At 33.8% G+C, this 18,894-nt stretch overlaps 2 protein-coding genes and 1 non-coding gene across 3 annotated transcripts; 2 read left to right on the top strand and 1 right to left on the bottom strand.

Moving 5' to 3' along the window:
* Positions 1 to 4: 4 nt before the first annotated feature.
* LOC126776309 (transcription initiation factor TFIID subunit 3) lies at positions 5 to 4,766 on the bottom strand. The gene is made up of 2 exons (XM_050498723.1): positions 4,567 to 4,766; positions 5 to 4,413 (listed from the first exon to the last, which is right to left on the bottom strand). The coding sequence occupies exon 2, from the start codon at positions 4,391 to 4,393 to the stop codon at positions 869 to 871; it is 3,525 nt and encodes a 1,174-aa protein (XP_050354680.1). The 5' UTR covers positions 4,394 to 4,413; positions 4,567 to 4,766; the 3' UTR covers positions 5 to 868.
* Positions 4,767 to 6,788: 2,022 nt separating this feature from the next.
* Positions 6,789 to 17,114, top strand: LOC126776338 (general transcription factor IIH subunit 1). Its single transcript, XM_050498793.1, has 11 exons — positions 6,789 to 7,191; positions 7,415 to 7,616; positions 7,971 to 8,107; positions 8,775 to 8,976; positions 9,804 to 9,909; positions 11,597 to 11,722; positions 12,058 to 12,303; positions 12,672 to 12,770; positions 13,400 to 13,526; positions 14,459 to 14,649; positions 16,275 to 17,114. Exons 1-11 carry the CDS (start codon positions 7,038 to 7,040, stop codon positions 16,395 to 16,397), a joined length of 1,713 nt encoding a protein of 570 aa, XP_050354750.1. The 5' UTR covers positions 6,789 to 7,037; the 3' UTR covers positions 16,398 to 17,114.
* Positions 9,465 to 9,537, top strand: Trnat-ugu (transfer RNA threonine (anticodon UGU)). Its single transcript has one exon. It is a non-coding gene; the product is annotated as a tRNA-Thr (tRNA).
* Positions 17,115 to 18,894: the final 1,780 nt, after the last annotated feature.

The following is an 18,894-nucleotide window of genomic DNA, read 5'->3' as shown; positions in this document are numbered from 1 at the left end:
AAAATAAACATTAATATTTAATCAGTACATACTTATTGCATTTCTCCGACCGATAACAGCTTTTTGTATGCAATGCAATTGTTTTATAAAATAAATAAAATCTGCTAAATGGTAGTTTTTGTTTTGCATGAAGGATTCAAATAATTTACTACATTTTCGAGTACCAATATATTTAATTGGCCACTGGCTGAAATCAAAAAATTTACATTTACCTCCCGTCTTCATGTAAATTATCGAGTTAGGACGAGCACCTTCGCGCTATTGTAGATTCAAATGCGCGAGATTTTGATGATCCGCTTAGAGCAAGAGGGTAATGCGAGATTGTGCTAGCCCTGTACATAGTTTAGAAGGAACAAATTCAACAAAAAAAAACAGGGTTATATTAAAATTATAATATGAAAATATTCAAATATTGGCTGAACTTACATCCAGCCTTCTTTCTGTTTATTTAAATATTCACTACATTACTTTATACATCACCAATTTCTTAAGTAAATTCAGTTTTTTGTACAATATAAAAAGAATCTTATATTACCTCTATGTTTACATGCGAGATGTGTACAACACGCCCGCATTCTCATTAAACTTGATCTAACCGAGCGAACGAGAAATAAGAAATTTAACAAAATAATTAAAATTATGGTAATTAATACATGTACCTATACTATTTTATGTTCAACATTTTATGTCAATATTCAATTATTATCTATCCTTAATTCTAGCCTATGATATAACATTATAAATGATGAAACGTATCTGCATGATATCATTCAACAATAATCCATTAACAATATTCGCAATCCATTTATTCACGTCTATCGAACGGATTAATTAAAACTAATCTCAGTAACAACAAAAAGTCCGACAGTCAATGACAGTCTCTGATTTTTTCTCCTTTTGGTTTCCGGCCTCGCTTCTTGCCGGAGGCAACACCGGCCAATACCAAAGCGGCACGCTTAGCACGACATGACTTACAGAACCAGTCTTCCGTTGCTCCTGGTTCTTCCGTAATGCCTACACAAATCCAATGATACCAACCGTCGCACCCATCACAACCTATCATAGGTGAGCCATTGTCCGGTCTACCACAAGCAGGACAAACCCAAATTTTGTTACCTTGTTCATCCACATAATAAGGTGTTGGCAATGGTCCACTAGGTTTATCTAAAGGCGTAGGCGTAGGAGTCGGCGCTGAGGCAGGCGCAGGCGCAGACGCCTGAGCAGGAGCCATTGCCGCTGGCTCCTCTGATATAGACGCAGATTCGTCTTCATAGCTATCGCCGAGTCCTTTCTTTGCTATAGGCTTGAAAAGTATTCTCTTGTACTTTGAATGACTTGAAGGTGGACGATTTTTTCTTGGTGGCGAAGCAAGCGGAGGTGAAGATGATTGCGGTTCCGACTCAGCTATGTGATTATGCTTAGAATGTTTTTGTTTTGGCGGTCTTGTTACCAGCGCGGAAATTTGAGCTAACTCTGGAGACCGACTATGTTCGCGGGATACAGCTTCATCCTTTATGGGAGATGAACTTTCTTCTTTTTTTACAACGGGCTTTATATTTAACTTAAATATATCAGGCGAACTAGGAGGCATAGGCGAATTCGAGTTGGAAGAACCAATTTTAAGAGTTAATTTAGGTACCAAACCATCTACTGCTTTTTCTTTCTTTTTATCCTTTTTTTCTTTCTTTATCTTATCTTTTATTTCTTGTCGGTCCTCTTTTTCTTTTTTCTTTTCAGACTTGTCCTTATTTTTATCCTTTTTATCTTTTTTCTTTTTAATTTTCACACCATCTTTGTCACGTTTCTCTTTTTTATGTGATTTATCCTTTTTCTTTTCTAAATTATCAATTTCTCTTGATTGAGAAATAACAGGAGCTATAACTTTAACAGGTTGCGGATCAGGAATTGGGTCAGGTTCAGGATTTGGCGCGGGTTCCTCTGGGTCCGGCGACGGCAATCGTGCTGGTTGGTGAGGTTCTCTTGGCGGTTCGTGTCGAACTTGTTCAACTTTAGGAGGATTAAGCTCAATTGTTATATCAGGTTGTACAGGAGGCATTTTATATATACTTGATTTATGATCTTTGCTAGATTTTGATTTTGGTTTCTGCAAAATATTTGGAATGGTTGGTGATTTGTGCTTATCATGACGATCTTTATCACGACCCATCATAGGTGACTTGCGCATCAGTCTTTCCTCTTCGTTATCGACAGGTATGACTTCCAAACTAGGGCGTCGAAGCATCGGTGGTATTTTCACTGATGACGACCGAGATGTATGAGGGAAATTACCCATTGGCATTAGATGATTTAAATTACCAGGACCAAGACCACCAGGTAAAAAACTAGGACCTGGAATAAGTCCTGGGCCTCCTGCTCCCAAAGCAAATGGATTACTTAATAAATTTGGTGATTGTAAACCTCTTAATGCTGGATTATTCGCTAGGCCTGCAAGAAAGTCACTCCCGGGAATTAAACCTGGACCTGGCATTAAGCGTCCTGGTGGTATTGTAGGAAAGAATGGAAATCCAGGTGGCATTTGTGGTAGTTTTGATTCATTCTTTGGCCTACTTGATTTAGGTGACTTTTCGTTTGTCAATTTCATCTTCTTTTTCTCAGCCATTTGTACCATTTCAAAAGCTAACTGTTGTTGCTGTTTCTTAAGTTTTGCTTCTAATTTTGCTGCTTTCTCTTTTTTGTCTTTATGTTTCTTTTCTTTTTTCATTTTTGGACTGACACTAGCTACTTCTTTGGAATATGGTAATTGTAGCGACTTATTGATCGATAAGCCAGCTGGTCTAGATTCGGTAGGCAGGGCTCTAGACTGTGGAATAGGGTGTGTGTCCATTGAGTCATCATCAATATTTATGATTTCATGTGATCTTATATCTATTTCTTTTGACAAATCTACAGGACTATTGTTATTGTTCATAATGAATTCTTCACTCTTTACTCTAATGTTTTCACTTACAGGAGCTGAATTATGCAATCTTGAGATCATTGGATCAGATTGTGTTAACAGTTTGTCAGGGACAACCTCTGAAATACTCTTATCTTCTTTAGATTTGTTCGATATTCTTTTAAATATATTTATTTTTGATCTATCTGGCTGTGAAGCCAACTTTTCTTCTTCCTCAATAACTTCTTTCTTTATTTCTACTTCTGGAATTAGTGAATTTGTGGAAGTTGAATGTTTATTTACAGGTAAAGAATTAGATACAAGTGGAGATTTTGAAATAGGTATTTTTCTTGGAACAGGTATTGCATCCTCACCAAGAATAGTTGAAGATCGAGGTGCAGGTGAAGGTGAATCTACAGGTTCTTGTTTGATAACAGGCCTTAAAGGTTCTGAAATAACAGATGTTGGTACTGATGGTGGTGGTGGCATGGAAGGCTTTGCTGGTTGTGGCAATGGCCTTGGCGCTGGCATTGTAACATGATTATGATGAGTTGGATGTACATCTTTAGTTTTAATTGGATATCCTGGTGGAAACCTCTCCAATTTATTACTATCCCTAGATTTACTACTTTCACCCTTATGACTTTTATCTTTTCGTTTACTTTTCATTATCTTACCATTCAATAATTTATTTTTCTTAGATTTTTTATCGCCTTTTTCTAATATAGGTACTTTCGATGCATTGGAGTGGTGAGAGTTTGCTTTGTGTTTGTCGTGATGTTTCTCAGAAACAATTGTGGGAGGTCGAGCTTCAGGCAGTTTACCTTCCCTTGCTGGGGAAAGAAAACCAGACATTGTCATCATGACACTACTAATTTCCCTAGTTCTTTCTTCTTCTTCCAATCGTAACCTCGGCCTTTTACTATTTGGTAATGAGACTGGATCAATTGGTCTTTTAAATATGTCTTTCGGCTTCTCTGGACTATCTGTGACTGATATTTCGGGACTTGTACATGTTGCATTACTGTCAATGTGGTCAATGCCATTTTGACGGATTTCAACAGTACCTGCAACAACTGGTGTATCCCGTTCTTTTTCAGGGTACATAGGAGGTAAGTGTTCATGGACATGCATAGGCCTTGTAACAACCTCATGACTGCCAGGCTTCAAAAAATTTAAATTAGACTCTTTTGGTTTGGGAAACTTTTCTGTTTTGACAGGTGGCGGTACAGGTGGTACACTGCGAGTATACTCTGCTAGGTCTGGTAATTGGATATGAAGATCACGAAACACTAACCCTAAGTCATGTAAATTTGGTTCAGTCCTATTGAATTGTTCGGCGTATCTGTTGGCTTGTGTTCCCAATGTGCAAATGTATTTTTCCAGAACATGAACTAGAATATCGAGTGGAGTTGAGTTTATACCATTCCATCCTATAGTTTGACATATTTGCGCAACATTCCTTCGTAATATCTCACGGGCGTACGCCTCTGACATTATGACACCAACAAATTTATCTGGAACAAATGAGTATATAAATGAATACGGCAAAACAACGTTCAAATAAAGTATGTGCAATTTGCTGACCACAATAAACAGATCCACTTTACGTCCCGATATCTGTACATACGACGGGATAGCTAAAACAGCAAATCTCATGATTTTCATACCTGCAAGTGTCTAGTAGTACAGAGACGATATCGCAAACAGGTGGAAACTTCAAGTTTAGAACACACATGTATGCTTTGCTACAATATTCAAAAGTCACGGGTAATTTATTATAACAGTTTTAAGGATTACAATGCAAAATAGCGAAGTGTTTACGTAAAAACTTCTCAGCATTCTACAAACACAGTGCCCCGTGCGCCATGATTGCATTTTGGGTTGTCAATGTTAGGTGTTGCAAGGCAATAATAAATAAAATGGCGGTCTAATAACGATGCGTTCATGCATAAAAATATCATGCACTTTTGTTTATATTTTTAGATATCAAATATTATTTATAATAATATTTAAAATCTAAAAAGTTCGTTTATATAAAGATCTACTTTAGAACTTTATATAAACGAATAAATTCATGATTTATTGATTTATATTCTTTTGATAAATAAATATTTAACAATTTTAAGTGAATCATTTATCGTGAAGGTTAACTAAATAATTATACGATACCATATTTACTCCTGAACAAATCGCCGGGTGCTGAGGCAAATCAAGAGCACGCCTGTGTAAATGAGCTATTAAAGGGGGCAAAGGTAATTAGAGACAACAAGTTAATATTTATTTACCCTATTCCTGTCTCATATCTGGCTTATTATTTAACGGTTTTAATACATAATACAAAATAAGATATTTGTTTAAATACATTTGTTGACTTTAAAGAAATAAATTGTTGAATTAAGAATAAATTTGTAAAATATATTCAAAAATTATTAAGTGACGATTTTAATTGTTTTTAATAATTCCTATCCTAATGTGTAAATATAATTCACTTTATTACATTCGTGGATGAAAGTTTCTGTGCAAAACCTTCAATTCAAAACTTGAAAATGTTAGTATTTTCAAGTATAAAATTGAAAACAAATAGCGATTTCAAGGTTTATGGGTTTTTACTAATTAAAACAGACAGAGCCTTTTCAGAAATTTGTGTCGTGAGATCGAACTTTTGCATTGCAAGCCAACGGTCTCCAAAACGGTCGGTCAAAAGATTTTCGCCACTTCTTAATAATGGAATTACTGTTTATCTATAATTTACAATCACTTAATCTTTTTTCATAAAAAAGTCGAACAAGGACTTTTGTCAAATGAATTTCATACGGATGAAGATGCGGTTTGAGTTACTTCACCCGATCAATTTAAAAATAATTAAAATTAATTGTAATTAATTAATAAGTAGTGCTTATGGTGTTTTTTTCTAGTGTTGTGTTCGTCGTCTGACATTACGCAGGTAACGAATTCAATTTTGAAAAGTTCCCTTATTTAACCTCTTATTAACAAATAGCCGCAATACCAAGGCGTGTCAGGCGTAGTAACAATTCCAGCTGACACTCCAGGAACTAAAGGCCTCTAGAACATAGTGTGATCAATTGTAAAAGAAAAAGATGACAATGAACAAGAGTTCTTGCAGATTATTAACAAAAACAAAGAATTAAAAACTGAGCTCTGAAAGTTACATATGCAATATTTAGATATGGATGTCATTTTGACTGCTTCGTTGGTCTAGTACTAGATACTAGATATAAGGCCCCATACCCCGAGATTCTTGGATTCAAATTCCGGGTCGGAGCAATAAAAAGTTATTAGGTTATTCTGTCGCAAATTTTCAATAGCAGCTCGGAGTCTGGAAATTGAAAGTGTGTCACTCACACTCCCGTGCCTTGGAAAGTACGTTAAGCCGTTAGTCCTGCGCCTGAAATCTTTCCAGTCGTGTCGGATTGCCGTTCTATTTTAGTGAGGGAATAGAGGGTGCACTGTGTTTGCGCACTATAATATGTCCCATGCAGTTGGTTAGTCTCACTTGAAATTAGCCAACTGCGCCAAAATCGGTCCGGCAGATTATTATTGTCACTATATATAAATTTAAGAAAGCTCCTTGCATAAATATCATATCATAAAATAATTAGAAGTGAAAATCTTTTGATTTGGTATGTGGGATATGTTTGTGTACACTAAAAGTACCTCGAATAACTTGATATAACTATCGATATTGTGACAAATATAATCGGTTAGCCGATACATAATTGAATCCCTAATTTTAGCCGTTTAAAAAAATAATTAAATAATAACTTAACTGACAAAATATTTTTCAATGTAACGGTAATTAGTTACAATTTTGTAGCAACACCGAACACTTCTTCGGGCTGATTTGACAGTACGTCAAACAAAACCGCAAATGGTTTTCTGACGATGTGCTTTTCATAGATACAATTTCGTAAATAATTTAACATTTTTGTACACCGAACACTGTTTTTATATTCTTAGACATAGGAAACAAATTGAAATCTGTAGAAAAAAGCATTTATCAATGCTAATAAGTGATTTTAAAGAAAATGAAGATTTATACCTAGGCATTACAGGACTCAGTACATTTCCAAGTTGTTTGGTAAATTATTTGTGAGAAAACTTTTATCACATCATCAAAATGACTACGTCGTCAGAAGATGTATTATTAAGTGTGGGTCATGTTAGGTATAAAAAAGGAGATGGTACTTTATATGTGATGAATCAAAGATTGGCTTGGATGATGGAAAATCGCGACACAGTCGCTGTATCACATAAGTATGCAGATATTAAAAGTAAGTAGAAAATAGCTCGATAAAATTTAATTTGAAATTATGGATTTGTCGATCGATCATACAAGGTCTGATCATAATATCATTCTTTACTAAAATATATTGAATATAAAACATAGTTTTTAATGTATGCAAGTAAGAAACTATAGTAAATTTTATTGTGTTAATAAAAGGTAACCGAATTTGATTTTGAAATTATATTTATTATTATATTTTCTTTTTGCAGCTCAAAAAATCTCTCCTGCTGGCAAGCCAAAGGTGCAGCTGCAAGTAGTCCTTCATGACGGAACATGTTCAACATTTCATTTTGTTAACCCAGCTGGAGCCGATGCTCAGGCGAAAGATAGGGACCAAGTTAAAATGCTACTTCAAAACCTCTTACCTAAATTCAAGAGACAGATAGATGGAGAATTAGAGATGAAATCTAGGTAAATTTAATTTAGCCAAAATTGGTCAGAGGAACATTATAATTTTTTTTTAGAAATAATTGTAAGGAAAATTTTCATATTCAAATTAGATTTCTGGATATCCTGATGACCAGAGTCTAATTCAGTGCCAACTTGTAATCCATCATAGCATTCATTGCATATCACATGATTAAATAAAGATGGTAAAATTTATTGCAAATCAAATATGTTTGTCTATGCCTTCTATTCCCATATCATATTATATAGGCACTTCATATAAATTTAATCATACTTCATACTATTATTATATATTCAAACTTAGATAGAATGAACTGAATTTCCAGAATCTAATATTTCATGTTTTATTTATCATAGACTGCTGTCACTTCATCCAACCTTAAAGCATTTATATGAAGACTTAGTGATATCGAAAGTAATAAATAGTGAGGAATACTGGAATACACCCACTTTGAAACATTATACTGAATCAACTAATATGAAACAAGAGGCCGGTAAGTAAAATCAACTTCAAGTATGAAATAGGTATTCAATTTTTGTGAAAAGTCAATTAGTATTTCTATTAATAATTATACTTTTAACATATATACTAAATATATGCTTTTTTAAATATCTCATTTCTGAAATATATCTCAATGGTTTATATTAAATAATAGACAAAATTAAAAATCCCTGCTGCATAGTTAATGCATATGAAATACTCATTTCATGTCCTCTTTGTAGAAACTAAATATGCTTGTAACGACAATATTACAACATTCTTGCTTCACTTATAAAAAGTACCTAAAGATATTGATGTATTTATGTTATTACGTAATTTCATATAAAAAAACAACTGCGATTTTACTTAAATGATTATTCATAAATAACATTTATTTAGATTTTATACTTTATATGGTTATAAATTTTTTTAAAGAAAACTGAACTGGTATATGCAATTCAATATTGTATTATATATGATTAAAACTAAAATTTTCTGTTTCTCAAAAATAAATAAATAAATTCACTGCTAATGTGTGTAATGCCCATTATGTTGCTTGTATGTGTATGGTATGTGCATGTTATTCTTTCTTTTTATATGTGTGCATGAGTTTGTGTTGGTGATACCTCCTTTTTTTAACAAAATAGGATAATAATGTCCCATATTTGGTTATTTTACAGGTGTCTCCGGAGCATTCTTAGCAGATATACAACCGCAGACAGACGGATGCAATGGCCTAAAATATAATCTAACACAGGACATCATAGATGCAATATTCAAAACATATCCTGCTGTTAGGAAGAAACATATAGACTATGTACCCAATAAAATGACAGAAGCTGAGTTCTGGACCAAGTTTTTTCAATCACATTATTTTCACAGGTATTTTTATATATTAAATTTTTTTTTTGTTATAATTCCCTTATATATGTTGAAAATATATTCGTGTAATATGTTCAAAGTAAGTTGCATTGACTCGTCAATGGCATTGTGAAACTTGTATCAGTGTGTTGTCATCACAGGGCATCGATAAGAATGTTGAGGTGTACCACTTCAAATTTGCTCTAAAAATTGCTTCAGCAAAAGTCAAATTTCTAATTATATATCAGCGAAAAAAAAAAAAACATAAAATGTTCTTAAAATTTGAAATAACTCGATTGGATTTTTTATTCAAAGGTTAATTTTAATTGCAAACTACAAAAATATCTTAAGTTAACGTAACTTTTTTGGAGATCAATATTTTTCACTTTTTTATTTTCACTTAGGGAGATAATTAATTATTTGGGTTTTTTAAAATATTTATATGAATATAAAAACAGTTGTACAGTTGTTTTTAAAAATAAATTCACATTTTCGGTACAACTACTGGAGCCTCCATAGCTCAGGGGTTAGAGCACTGGTCTTGTAAACCAGGGGTCGAGAGTTCAAATCTCTCTGGAGGCATAGATTTTTTTTTTCTTATATATTTTTTTGTTTATTTTTAAATATATTTTTTTATACAAAGAATATGTGAAAACATATTTTTTTTTGTTTATATTCATATAACAAAATTAAATTATTACATATTATAAGGCATAAATGACATTGTATTTTACGCAGCCTTTATTTTTACATTAGACAGTTCAGTTTCCCACATTTCTTAGTTACTAGATATACTATATAATAAAGCTCGAGGTAAATTTTATTCAGTTTTTTTATTTATTTCACAGAGATCGTATAGCATCATCGTCCAGTAAAGATTTATTCGGTGAATGTGCCAAAATGGATGATCAAGCTATCGCGTCCGCTATGAAACATACCACATTGGATCTAACAGTAAGTAAATATACTATATTTCAAGAGCAGAATATAATAATAATAATATCCTGGGACATTTTTACACACGGTCATCTGATCCCAAATTAAGCTTGTACAAAGCTTGTGCTATGGAAACCAGACAACTGATATACTACATACTTTTCATTTGTAAATACAAACTTATATAGATAATTACACCCAGACTCAGGACAAACAGACATGTTTATGCACACAAATGTCTGTCCTGGGTGGGAATCGAACCTATAACCTTCGGCGTGAAAGGCAAGCATCCACCAACCACGCCAATCGGCTCGTATATATGTGTGAAAGTCAAAAGCGTAATTTTAATAAAATATATTCCACTGGATATAAGTTATATCCACTTTAAATTTTATTTAAATTTCTGATAACAATTTAAAACGTATTTTTTTTACGAATTCATTACTAATTCATATATGATAGACTACATTAGATCTCCACCAATGACGTCACGTCAATTGAAGGCCAAAGTTGTTTAATTGTCTTTACTCCTATTGGAGTCGTCTATCGCTGTTATTAACCAATCCGAATTAACTCCGATATTCAGTAACAGCCTGTTAATGTCCCACTGCTGGGCTAAGGCCTCCTCTCCCTTTTGAGGTTTGGAGCTTATTCCACCATGCTGCTCCATTGTGGGTTGGTAGAATACACATGTGGCATAATTTCAATGAAATTAACACATGCAGGTTTCCTCTCGATGTTTTCCTTCACCAAGCACGAGAATCAAGCACGAGATAAATTATAAACACAAATACAGCACATGAATATTCAGTGGTGCTTGCCCGGGCTTGAACCCACGATCATCGGTTAAGATTCACGCGTTTTAACCAATGGGCCATCTTCGGATATTATCCACGGCGAATCCACGACGTGTGATGTTAGTGTGTATATAATATTTTTGATTTCAGTTGCATCTGTCCAATAAAAATTTTACATTGATTTTTGAGTCCGATTTCGTCATATATTGACGATGTTTTTTCGACATAGTGAAATATATAATGTGAATGTTGGTATGTCTGTTAAAGATTAATAGACTTCGACGCTGTTGGACCGGTTACTAAAGTTGGAACATATATAATATGAATTTTTCCATAGTGAAGGTTCTTATACTGTTCACTTTGTCGTAACTCGCTACTAGATGGCGCTGTAGCATATTAACTTCTATACCGTTCAAGCGATCGCTATGACAATCGGTATATATTTGAGCGCGGATTTTAGCGTAATTCGTATGGGAATAGCTTTCGTACAAATTTAAAGCGCATTGCAACTCATGCCAGTTGCAAACTAGTCCTAACTAAGATTATAAATTAATAAAAAAATGATTACGCTTTCACGTCTTAACTACGACCGATCATCATGAATTTTTTTTATATACATTGTCAGGGGTACAGAAAAGGATATAGGTTAAATAACCCCCCCCCCCCCACACACACACACGCGGGCGGAAATTAGTATCACATAATAGTAAAACCATTTCTCTGCCTACTAAAAACTTTGCTTCCCCAGAATCATGATATCGTGTAGGCCAAGATACGTTGTCAATTAAATATTTTTGAATAACTTCTGTGTGTGTAAAAAGTCGTAACGCTATAATAATTATCTAAACTAATAAATATTACAATTCTTTATTTAAATAAACTTTGAAATTGGTTGAAATATTTTCAAGGTCGATTTACCTCAATTCACGGAACCTCTCCCACTCCTGCCCGAGGAAGATTCTGGTGAGAAAGAAAAGGACGGCACATCAATACACCGCAGCATGATAAAACGATTCAACCAACACTCCATAATGGTGAATATTGATCTTTTAAGCAGTATTTTATTAAAATTACATATTAATTTAAATGGTAAGTTGATTATAATGTCATGTATAACGTAATAGTAAACAAATTATCAACAATTATAAGAACATCCTATGTATTAAAGTTAATTCTTATTGTTGATTAAGTAGCAAGTGTTGTCAATGGGTGACATGCAACTCATATTGATGTTGTCATAAAGAATAATAAAATGACATTGCAACATACAGCCAATACGTAAAGGCTTGGAATAGTAATATACAAAGCATTAAGTAGGGTTGACAAAACAAATTATATAAAAGTAAATATTTTATTTTTTTATTTTCAGGTGCTCAAAGCTAGTCATAAAACAAACTCCAGTAATAGTAGTAGTAATAACAGTAGTAAAACAACAAATAACAACAAAGTCGAAAACGGTATGAAAGAAACAAATGGTGTCGAAAAGAGGCCGACAAGCGATAAAGATCCAACGGAACCCGTTGATAAAAAAAAGAGAATAATGGAAAAGTTACATTATGAAGATCTTGATAGTATAAGTAGTAGACAGGATGCGCAGGAGTTGAAATTGTCAAAGGTGAGGTTTGTAAATTGATAGAGAGCAATGAACTCAATGATAAATATTTGATTAATAAATAATAATAATAATAAATAATGGTTAAAGAACATAAGACAACCAAAGATTAAGATTAATGTGTTTAATTTGCGATTATAATTAGTTTCCCATATCAGAGTTGTGTGGTGGCATAAGCTCCTAAACTTCTTAAGAGGGGAGAATGTCTTAGCCCAGCAGTCAGCTATTTATTATGTTTGATTTTCCACTTATATTCGTTTTGAATGTGTTATTATTGATTATATATATATATATTAATATATAGAAAACATTACATTATGTAATGGAATATTTTAAATTAGAAATTTTGAACATTTTTATATTTTTTATAGGTAGAAAGATATTTATTAGGTCCTGCCTCGCAAGTAAGCCAGTCAAGTACAAGCACAAACAACCCACCCCCATTATCAGCTCTAGCGTCTGTCTGTCAGGTGAGTGGGCAATAATGATAATTTATTTTAAGGTGTTTTTTTTTAAATTCTTAGTAGAGGTATACATATATTTTTTGCTTAATGTAGGTAGGTAGACAAATGGGCCGACTTGGTTAAGTTATCACCACCGCCTATAGAAATTGGCACTGTAAGCAATCTCTTACATTGTCAATGCGCCCCCAAGCTTTTCTTTTTTTTTAGCGTTGGATAAATGCGTTACGCGTTTCCCCCACGGGAACAGTGTGGGGGAGGGGGTATGTGGGGCTTACCGGTCCTAGGACACCGCCGAATGCGGCCTGAACATCGGAATACCCACGAAAAAACTAGCGGTACCCTTTCCGTCTTAACGAGGAGCGCCACAGGATCGCTTTCGCATGCTACCGTGACTGCATCCCCAACCTTAGAAACTAAGACTATTGCTATTTACTTTGAGTCTACTTATTTTGTGTCCACTAGGCTACTTATTTTGAGTCGCTCTTAAATTTAAGCGATGGTCATAATTGACGTTTGTGGGTGCGAATTTTTAAGTCTCAAATAATTGAGTTGTATTTAAATATTTAAGTGACGTTTGAGCATTCGGCCGCAAGTTGTATATATCCGATGGTAACAGATAGTGGTGTTCGTTGCAGGCGTGGTCGAGCGGGCAGCAGTGCCAGCGCCCCGTGCGGGTGAGCGCGGCCGCCGCCGTGGGCGCGCTGGGCGAGCTCAGCCCCGGCGGGGCGCTCATGCGGCAGCACCACGCCGCCTGCATGGCGCGTGAGTACACTGCACTACTCTACTACGTGGTGACAGCGTGAGAGTGTGCCGAAGTGATGAGAGTGTGTAGAGTGGATAGATGTAATGACAGTAGTGAAAAGTGATAGAGTGGGTAGAAGTGATGAAAGTGGTGAGAAGTGGTAGAGTTGTTAGAAGTGATGAAAATGGTGAGAAGTGATAGAGGGGGTAGAAGTGATGAAAATTGTGAGAAGTGATAGAGTGGGTGAGTAGAAGTGATGAAAATGGTGAGAAGTGATAGAGGGGGTAGAAGTGATGAAAATTGTGAGAAGTGATAGAGTGGGTGGGTAGAAGTGATGAAAATGGTGAGAAGTGATAGAGGGGCTAGAAGTGATGAAAATGGTGAGAAATGCTAGAGTGGGTGGATAGAAGTGATGAAAATGGTGAGAAGTGATAGAGTGGGTGGAGGTGATACATATGGTGAGAAGTGAAGATATGCAGAGGTGATGATAAGAGTGATTAGAAGTGAAAGAGCAAGTAAAAGTGATAATTGATTAGATCGGTGGGAATGGCAAGACTGGTATAAAGTTGATGAGAAGAAGTAAAAATGAGGAAAGGGAGGAAGCAAAGGTAGTGGCAAGGTAACATTCGCAGCAGGGTTCTTACATTGGCGATGCAAGCAATAGTTCATAAAATAGCGAATACTTTTTAGAGAAGGATTAGCATCATATTTATTTAATTTACCCACCATAATATTCTTCCTAATTTGTTGTAAACCATTTGAAAAGATATCAATTTCATATGTTTAACCAGTGAGTAACACTGCCTCTGTAATCTGTTTACATTTAGTTAAAGTTATATATTGCAAAAAAAAATACTTCCTGTGCCAAGACTAAACAGCAGAAACATTATGGCACCTCGATTCAGTAACTTTCATTCAACTAATTCATACAAACGTATATTTCTCTTTACAGAACTAGTTCCTCAAGACGTTAAAAGCGAACTAAACCGTTTATACCTTTCGGGCGGCGAACTGCTGCGGGAGCTGTGGAGATGCTTCCCGCAGCCAGGAGCCAGCAACGACGCCGAGGACACGCCTGCGAGGGCGGAGAAGTTCTACGAGGCTTTGCTTAGGTTTAGGAATGTTAAATTGAGGCCCTTTGAGGTGAGTGTATATATATATGTATGTTTGTTTGATTGCGTCGGTGTTCTAGTGGCTAGATATAAGGCCGCTGACTCGGAGGTTCTGGGTTTAATTCCCAGGTAGGACCAATAAAAAGTTTTCTGTCAAAAAATTCTCAATAGCAGCCCTGAGTCTGGAAGTTGGAAGTGTGTACATTCCTGTGCCTCAGAAAGCACGTTGGTCCTGCGCCTGAACTCTTTCCAGTCGTGTCGGATTGCCTTCCCATCGGATTATGACAGCTAGGGAGAGAGTACACCTGTGTGCGCACACACTTGTGCACTACAATATGTCCTGCGCATTTGGCTAATCTCTCATGAGATTGACCGCCGTGGCCAAAATAGGTCTGGGGGACCTTATATGTTTGTTTATATATGCAGGTACCACCCACTCAACACATATTCTATCTCCAAGCGGCTATACTTAGTATTGTTGTGTTACGGTTTGAAGGGTGAATGAGCCAGTGAACGACAGGCACATGGGATATAACATCAAAGTCAAAGTCAAAAATCTTTAATCAATATAGAAGCGTTACACTTGCTTATTGATTGTCATAAATCTACCATCTTAGTTCCTAACGTCTGTGGCGCACTGACGGTGTAAGGCATGTTAATATTGCATACGGTGACATTGTCTATGGGAAGGTTATAACTAGTTAACGGATAGGACCTTGGGATCACTGGTGTTTCGTATTTTTCCTTTACGTTTCGGAGTGCTTAGCCGACGTAGAAACGTACATACAATATACATATAACAAAATGAGAGATAAATCGTTTTCATCAATTATAGTTAATCCGCTGAACAGCAATAATATCTATTGCTGTGTCTACATATATTCGTAGTTCTTAGTTTTGTCCATAGATGGCTCTGTGTGTAGATTGTATCGCGCTATCATGTTTTTATTTTTTATTTAGTATTCTTGTAAAGATAGACTTTTTTTATATTATATTAGTGTAATTAAGGTGGAGTAGTATATAACTGTGTTCCAAGAATGAATGAACCAGTGTAATTACAATGAAAAGGGACTTAATATATTAAATACAATGGCTAGCGGTGAATTTGTGAAGGCTTAGTCATTTTAAATTGCAAACACTAGAAATGCGTCGTGATTGCAATAACTTAGTATATTTGCATAAAATAATACACGGTGTTATTGATTCACCCTTGCTTTTAAGATCCATCAACATCAACAACACTAACTTTAAATACCGACACCCTAGAATATTTACCCTGGACGCATACAATAACAACATATCATATCATAATCCTATCGGTCGTATGTGTCGCGCATATAACAAAATTTTTCTCGAAAAAGACGCGAATGATGGTATTGACATTTTCAACAATAACCTAAATCTATTTAGAAAACAATTGGTTTCAATATTTTCAATTAACAACTAATAATAGTGATTAAATCTATTTTCTTATTCATTATTTAGTTCCTCATTTCAACATTTCATAATTTCATTTAATTTTTCATTGTCGGAACACTTTTGATGGTGCCCTATGGGTTGGGTAATACAAAGCATTGATTCTTGTCAGTTGGATAACTTATGCGTGCCTATAGTGAAATATATTTCGTTTATAACTAATCGATATTTTATCCTCAGGAAAAAATGCTACGCGACCTCACCCCACTAGCGACATCTCTCACCAGACACATGAACCAAATGATCGACACAGCTTGCGCGAAGTACGCGCTGTGGCAACAGAGACAGGCCAAGTTGCGGTAGTAGTGGCAAATACTGGTTATATCTGGTTTAGGGCCGGTTTTAGTGCCTTCAATTGTTATAATGGGGATTAGAGACGGCTTTTTGGGTTCGTTATGACTGAAATGTATTATGAGTTCCATAGATTCAATGATTTATAAAACTCTGGTGGAACTATTGTAATATTATCTATGGAAATTATAGACGATTATTTTTTTTTTTTAATACTCAAAATAATAACGAGATAATATCTAAATTATATTTAGTACATGCAAAATGATAATTTTCTGTCACTGTGTAATTGTTATAATAATAGTTTTTTCAATGGTTTTATAAATTGTATAAGTTTAATTTGAAAGGAATTCTTAATACTGTTAGTTCATAAAGCAATGAAAGGATCGCCAAACTAAAACCGGCTCTCTATATCCTTATATTCGAATAAAATTTTCCAAAAAAGAGAATGTTCTTTTATACCTTATTCTCATAGAATTAAAGTATATATTTGACTGTTAAAATAAACTGCCTCAGTTATATCAAATACAGTAATACTGTGAAAAGCAATAATTAAAGTATTCGTTAATTCCTAGCATATTTGTATGTAAAAATGAAAAAAATTAACACAGTTTAAATTAAAATAAATCACAAAACGAAAGTGTTTAAATTATTTCCGTCTCTGTCTTTCGTAAGGAATTTCTATATGCTATCTCTTTTAAACCTTGTCCATATTGAAAGTATATTTTGAATTAATGAGACAATAAAAATAAAAAAATATTTAATGATAAATAATTAAACATGTTTTGTTTTCAATTTTGAAAAACATAATATATTTAAATAATACTTTCCATTACATATCATCATACTGTTATATATTATTTGTTTATATATATTATAATAAATAACATATAAAAAATATAAATCAATCAAAATTATAGATGATTTTTTCTTTCAATAAAATTTTAAATTAAAAAATGTAAAAATGTATAGGAAATTGAATTGTATAGCTCTTTATTATTTGTAGACACAAAATATAAATATGTATAGTCCATGTCAATAGGTTGTATACGAAGTATAAACAAAATAAACAAACAAAATTTCTACCTAACTTATATCAAAGTAACTATTATTAAAAAAAATGTTTTTTTAAAAATGTTTTATTGATGAATGTTTTTTATCACAATGGTATTATTCTTAATACCACAAAAAGCATAACATAAAGGCGATTTATTGTGACCGCGTATGACAAGCGCTTCGATTTTTAAATTTAAATTTCGAATTTAGTTTTCGTAATTGTAATTTTTTCCATTTTTCGTATAATCTATTGTATATGAAGCAAAGAGCATTTTGATGGAACCAAATATATGAATATGTGCTAACATGTAAAAAATACTAGTAAACATGTCTAAAATCATGTCAATAAATTTAGTCAAATAATTGCTCATATTATTAAAATTAATACACAAGAAAAACTATCCCGACTTATGACTATTTTAAAATTAACAATGTGGTTTCAGTCTATTTGTCAAACAACTGGTAACACAGTGGTTTTCAAATAATTGTAACCGATGATCCTTTTAAAAAATCGTAAAGCCAATTCCAGGAGTATAAATAAACAACTATGACCTTGAATTGATGTGACATTAAATATAGTCTATGGTATTCACTATGGATTTGTAATAAAATAGCTTTTAGAATCTCGGCGAAGCTGTTATCTGAACTAAGTAATATATGTGTCTTTAAATATTTAGATGGAATAGTGTTGAAGTATAAATAAATATATAATAATCAAGACCTGTAGAGCTTATACAGTTTGTTTATTTTTACGATTGTGATTGCTAGTGAGTTTGACATTAGGCTTCCGATTCAACAGGGTTTAGATTTAATGAAATATTTCACACTGATGTATGTATATTTGTATTTCTCACACATTTTGTAATATATCACGTAATATTGGGGTTTGATGTTTTTAGACACTACTACACAAAGTTCTAGTAAAACATGACAAATGTCTTGCTTATAAACATACCCAATTGTCACGGCAACGGTTGATCTATTTATATAGAATTTGTGGTGTAACGCCATCTAGTGGTGAGCTATGACCAAATGAATAGGTAAATAACTCCAATGAATATATTTATGAGTCAATTTCATGGGAGTCAGTGAACTGTTGTCGAAGTATTGTTATTGAAGAGTATATATTTGTAAACGAAGAATTAATAAGCATTTATGTCTTACCTTTTCTACAATTTATTAATCGCAATATGTATGTTTAGTACATAATATCAAATCTCAATAGAATGTTGAATTTAATGCAAGCTGAATGATTTTCTTTAGTCGGGTTAGTTGTTGTATATTGAAAAAAAAACTTTTTTTCATTAAACATTAATACGTATATGCTAAGTTTATTAAGGGGCATTTCTCTCTCGGTCGTTTCCTTCATTGTTGAAGGTCGTGTCCACTCTGATCTAGGGTCTGGGTCACGATTTCTGTGAAAGGGGCATTTAGAAACCATTAATTTTAAAGA

This window comes from Nymphalis io, chromosome 20 (assembly GCF_905147045.1).
Source record: "Nymphalis io chromosome 20, ilAglIoxx1.1, whole genome shotgun sequence".
NCBI classification, from domain to species: domain Eukaryota; kingdom Metazoa; phylum Arthropoda; class Insecta; order Lepidoptera; family Nymphalidae; genus Nymphalis; species Nymphalis io.
The sequence above is the reverse complement of the archived record's forward strand: the minus strand, read 5'-3'. Positions and strand labels throughout refer to the sequence as shown.